The 6,191-nt window shown below is 35.5% G+C and overlaps 1 protein-coding gene across 1 annotated transcript in view; it reads right to left on the bottom strand.

Moving 5' to 3' along the window:
- Positions 1 to 690, bottom strand: part of LOC104541525 (nesprin-1-like) — a gene marked incomplete at its 3' end in the record, with an annotated part of 37,314 nt that extends 36,624 nt beyond the window's left edge. Inside the window, exon 1 of the mRNA XM_010185607.1 lies at positions 607 to 690. Coding sequence (XP_010183909.1) covers positions 607 to 690 — 84 coding nt within the window. The remainder of the gene's footprint in view (positions 1 to 606) is intronic.
- Positions 691 to 6,191: the final 5,501 nt, after the last annotated feature.

Raw genomic sequence — 6,191 nt, 5'->3', positions numbered from 1 at the left:
AGTGAGAGCCCTCAGCCTAAAACTCTCTCATTTTTCTTCCATGCCACATGCACAAAACTAACTTGTCTGTCAAGAGATAGCCTATTTGCCATGCACACTCCATGGCCTCTGTACACAACTTGGCTGTGAAAAAGCCATTTGGCATCAGTTAAGGTTCTTTACAGTAGCACAGCAGCTGTCAAGGTAAATGGATATAAGAACTCACAAAAATTTGAGGGGCTCACAGGATTTTTTCAGACAGAAAGACATAAATTAAACAAGAAAAGACTGTCAGCATTTCAAGATGCATACAAGTAGCATGCAGTTTAGACCTTGTCTGTGTCATAGCAATAACACCCAGATGAACCAAAAAGACTAACACAAATAAGCAATTTTCATGAAGTATTAATATAAAATTAACAGACAATGCATAAAATCAAGAATGTTAGTCTGTAACACTCTTTTTGGGGGGCTTTGCAACCCTATAGCCCACTCTACGAATAAACGTATTTTGGTATGTAGCAGTTACGTTTTATACAGCATTCAAATACAGAAACATATTAGAAAATTATATCCTAGAGAAGTTATGTAAATATCCTGTATATTCAGAAGGAAGGAAGTTCTTACCAGCTTCTGCCCTGAAAGAACCTCCAAAAGAGCAATTAACATTACCCCATCTTTGATATCTTCAAACAGATCATTCACCAGCATGGGAGGGTTGCGCTGAAAAGGGAAGACTTCAGATATTATAAAAGCTTACCAGCATTACATGCTACCTCCCTTCCTTTCAAACAGAAGCAGAAAGACTGGCTGTTCCTCTTCTTTACATTTTATAATGCTTACTATCAATGTATCATTTAACCATTGCTTTGCCACCATATTAACTTTTTAACATTTCTGGTGCAGGACTGTAACACTAGATGTTTTCTGCCACTAATAATACAATGGCCAAACCTCCTGCTCCCTAAAAGAAGCAAAGAAACACACCAACAATCACTTATGAGTCTTTAAAATATGCACAACTTATAGAAGTACTATCACAGCTACATTTCAATCTATCAACATATTTTGCCTACCGTCGAGTATGTCACAGAAATTTCCCTCTCTCAGTCTGAGCGACACAAGCAGTTGTATCAAGGCAAGATCCCTAAAGCGGTGTGGCTGGCTGAGCAACACTGCTGCTTTCTCACGGCTGATGCTACACTAAGTTGCTGTATTTTCTCTCCTCTCCTCCAGGCCTTACAGGCTTCTAGTGCTGTTAGCACTGTGTCAGCTTCTACTTAAGATAAATTGCTTAACATATGTCTTTATATTCACAAACACAACAATTATAATACTGAAAAATCTATAAAGAGATTATTTAGGAATTTTGCATAAGAAGGTCATATATTAAACTCTGTCTTCCTAAATACATCCCAGTTTGTGGAACTATGGCTCTCAGCTGGTCAGGACTTCAATGATCACAATAAATCTCTCAAAAACAAAAAGTTTAAATTGGGTCAAACTGAAATACCGTAGATTCTCTGAGCTTACCAGCATTCACAAAATACTAGTATTTACACCTGCTAATTCACTAAAATGACAATCAGACTACAAAATTCTTGAAATGAGTTTAGGTTTAACAATTTACTTCTGGGTAGTTCCGAAAAAAGATGCTCGTACAACAACTTGATCTCTTACTTCTGTTCTGTAGAAGCATAGATTTGAAAAGATGAACATAACAAATGAAATACTGGTCCTGAAAAGGTAGAAATGCTGTAACAAATCAGGAGAAAGCAAAGGTTTCTAGTTCCCAAAACCAAAACACCCTCTCTTCATTGCTCAGCTTGGATGAACTAACATTTCAATGAGACATAATTTTGGCATAAAGTGGAAAAAAACCTCCACTGCTAAAAGCAGACTTCATGTGAGATCTGATGTGCTCTAATAGCCACAATAATAAAAGAGTCTATTTTCTCATATATATATAATAAAGCAGTATTACAACTCATTACAAGGGTATATTTAATCATAGTTCTTTTTTATTTCCTAGTAATGCAACAGATAATGGATGATGTTCCATAACACCAATCAATGGAGCAAACAGGTCACTGGAGATTAATTTGTCCCAGCCTCGCATCACAGGCAGTTGATATAAATGCAATTTATTTTCCTCACCTTCTATGTTATTATTTCCTGTTTGAAGTTTGAGTAGTTATGGTTTTATTGGTATTATGGCGTGATATAACACCGAATAATTTTTTGCTAAAATAAGTCAGCAAATAAAACAAGAGGATTATAGCAGCTGATAGCCTAATCCAACAGGAGGTAAAGGCCTAAAAAATCTCATAATCTATCTAAATGTCTCAGTAGTGAGGTTTGTTTCCCAGAGTTTGGTCTACAGTAATGAAGAGAGACAGATTCTTATAGAGGACAACTTAGAATATATTTAGATTGAAAGGCGAGATTTATGGTGCCCTGTAAACCTAGTGACTGTAACGTGTCTGTCAAACAACCTGTTTGAGCACAAAGCAGCTCCCTTCTAGCTTAAGCAGTTTGGTATCCTTACCCTCAAATAAGGTTACAGGCCAGAATTTGCCTCATCCCAACATTAAGTCAAAAGTCACCTGGCATTCATATGCAAGCCAAGTCTGGGAAGCACCTCTGGTTTCCACAGTGCATAGCTTCACACTTCAGATACAATCTCTGATCGCCCATGTCAAGCTCTTGCTCTGAACCATCCTTCATTGGTCACTCCTCAATGACAGTAGTTACAAAAACTAGATTTGCACCCTAATTGAGTCATGGTACTAAGGTAAGACAGTAAAAGTACCCCTGAAGACATCATCCAAGTGAATCAACACCTACAGTACTTTCGATAACAATTGAAAATTGGTTTGGGAACTAGACAAAGTATGAGAAAGCACTGAAAAAGATGAGAAGCAGCACAGAAAACATCAAATTACTTAAACCAAAGTTATTAAAACCTACTGCTCTGAAGCATGAGAGTCACATAATTGCCCATAAATCAGCAGGCTGAAATGTACTTTTTGTTGCTGGAAGGTTGCATAATTACAAACACCGCCAGTGTTTAGCAGCACAGACCTTAACACCAATAAAACAGGAACAGAAGGCAGGTACAACAGCTGTGTCACAGGATTTCCTGTATGAGACCCCTCTAACATGGAAAAGTAGTTAATTATACAGACTGCCAAAAAATGTTCTGCACATTACACTTTATAATACCATGTTTTTCACTACCCTGAAGATGTTAACACCTAATTACAAGGAGGTAGAACCCTCATTATGTTTTATGTTTCACAAATCTTTTTTTTTTTTTTGCTACTCTAGGCATATAGCATAGAATTTACCCTATTATTATTACTCCAGTCTCTCTCAGAAGCATAGAATGAGTTATACTTTCAGTGGCATATATAGAAGAATAGATCCCTCTTTTACATAAGGATCCAGTAGATAGCAATCCATGCTGATACAATCCAGGATGATATACTAGCTGATACTGAGAACTTCTTGCACTCATTTATTGCATATTGACCATCACACAGGATGGCTCAAGCTACTTGACTGTTTTTCTAGGCAGATCCTCTACTGAGACTAACACAACATCTTCTGTTCAAATGGATAAATATCCACTCCTTGGCTGCATATGTCAAATCAAATGAAAGGAGAAGGTGAACATGTACACTGCATATTTATTAGCCTCCAGACAAGAATGTTTTTTTTTAAAGCTGTATTCAGTTAAAACCTATTGAATACTATTCTAGAGACCTGACAGGGCTTAACACCTGCTCAATGAGTTGCCTTAACGCACTGACAAATACAAACTGTAAATCAGTAAAAGCAGGGAAAGAAAAGTAACTTAAAGCACTGTAATCTTGAAAACGTTGAATGTATCCCAGATTTTGGCTTTTTGCATGTTATAGCTCCAGCAATGCAATCAACTGTAATGATCCCAGTACACTGTATTTTGATTATTAGAAAGCCTGTGTAAAATATTTAATGAAGTCATTTTTAAACCAGGAAAAAAGAACATTTTAAAAGTATATGACATAACCTCTAAAAATCCTATAATACTAAATAAAAGCTGTTATTTATAAACTTCTTGAACAAAATTATTTAGGAGAACTCAGAATATACTGTGATGAACAACTGGACATTAAATCTACATCTGGCCAGGTCTACACTAAGATTTCAGATGCCTTTGTATTTGATTTTGCTTTTTCATAAGCTTCTTCAAGGAAACAAAATAGCAAAATAACACTAATGATATGCTAAATACTGCATTGTATGTATTCTTTTAAATACTCATTTATTGTAGTATATGCAATCACAGTAATGTAGGTTACAGTGACAACGACATTTAGGAACAGTCATGTCACAAAGAGGGAGGCACACTCGGTACAAGTAAATTTATGTGCTCTGTAGGAGGAATATCAATTATTGGGAACTAATCGTAAAGGTTAATGAACCAGATTTTCCCCATATTAAATAGTTATTTAAATAACTGTATTTAGAATTGATAAAAATGGGTACTGATGAGGAAATGCTTTGCTTAAACTTGTTCCGCTTACAAACTTATCTAATTTGCTGTAGTGATCAGGAAATATTCTGAACAATTTAAAGAACATTGGTACATATGAGAAGTATTTGACTGAAAAGCCTCAAAAAGAGATTTATAATAGATCTGTAGACATTTGTCCTCTGACACAGTAAAATAAGCTTCATAAAATCCAAACCTCAGATACGTAACCATTGTATATTTGCTAAGCTTCACTCTTCTATTCCAACATGTTTTCTTGCATTTCATTTCTCATGGGCATCTTTGCTACAGGAATCTTTCCCTCATACCCTGTACTTAACTTCTTCAGTGAATAAATCGTACCAGACAAACAACATTATCTGCATCATAATGAATCAATGTAAACGTTGGAAACTACCTTTGCCACAATAATTTGTAAATAATGCTTCAGAAACTACCAAAAAATGTGTGAAAACCTATCCACATGCAGAAACAGCAACAAATCTGTATAACTACTGAATTTGTCTCTGTAGGGATATACATGTGGGAACAGGAAGGAGAACATGAAATTAGAGTTACTCTGCAATAGCTGGCCCACTCCTCTGCCCTAGTTCATAAGTCCTTAAGCACATATGTTTTCACATTCCTTGCAGTTAATGACAATTTTTATGACTAAAGTCTGAGGAACTCAGCCCTAAGTTTTACATGATAAATTTTGTCACACAAATTAATTCAGTGTTTACTGTTTACCATTAAAGGTTGCATGCAATAGTAGTGAAAACATACAGTGACTGTTGGAGCAGAAAACTGCCAGTCAGACTTTTCTCCTCATGCAGTCAAGATGGACATCACAGAATGTAAGGCATTGGAAGGTCTCTCAAAAGATCATCTAGTCCAACACCCCTGCCAGAGCAGGATCACCTAGAGGAGATGACATCAGCTTATATTTTTTCTGTGTCACTGACTAAGATACTGTGACTCTCTGTTTTCCCATTTGAAAAAGTCAAAAAACACAGAATTACTTAGTTAATTGATGAAAACTGATGAGGTTCTTGTATGAAGATGAAGTTACACTGTAAGAACAAATTACCACCGCAGACAGCATTGTATGTGAGAGCTGTATATCTTGATATACTAATTTCTTTTCTTTCTTTCTTTGCTATAAAGTATATAGTTTTGCAATTTCAAAAGCTTTAATTAAGGCTTAAGGCCCAAGTTCAATTCAGCATTAAGAAAAATTTGCATAAGTATCATTTAAAAATGTTCATACATTCTTTTATTTTTATTTGACATTCATCCTCTTTGTTTGTTGACATGTACATCCTTTTAATGGAAATAAAAAATGAATAAAAATTTCTTTCAGTATGTATTTGGTGTTCACTCTATTTGGTGAGTTTACAGCAATACTTTGGTGAGTAAAAATACTGATACCTGCACCTGGGAACAAAGATGTTATTTGATAGGGTTAAACCAACACAGCCTGTGTTCAAAAGCTTTGAAACTACTATTTCCCAACACTTTCAGCAACGAAGACAAAGGCAATCAAAGGCATATGTCTCTGTTGTTTTACAAAGAGGCATGTTTTTCATCTTCTTTACTCATCTAATCCACTAGCTCAAAAATCAGCATAGACAATGAAATGAAGAACATTTAAGTAATTGCTGTTCTGAATGGATGTAATGTCTCCTTTTTG

Source organism: Mesitornis unicolor, unplaced genomic scaffold, assembly GCF_000695765.1.
Source record: "Mesitornis unicolor isolate BGI_N332 unplaced genomic scaffold, ASM69576v1 scaffold15650, whole genome shotgun sequence".
NCBI lineage: Eukaryota > Metazoa > Chordata > Aves > Mesitornithiformes > Mesitornithidae > Mesitornis > Mesitornis unicolor.
This window is presented reverse-complemented; position numbering and strand designations above follow the sequence as displayed.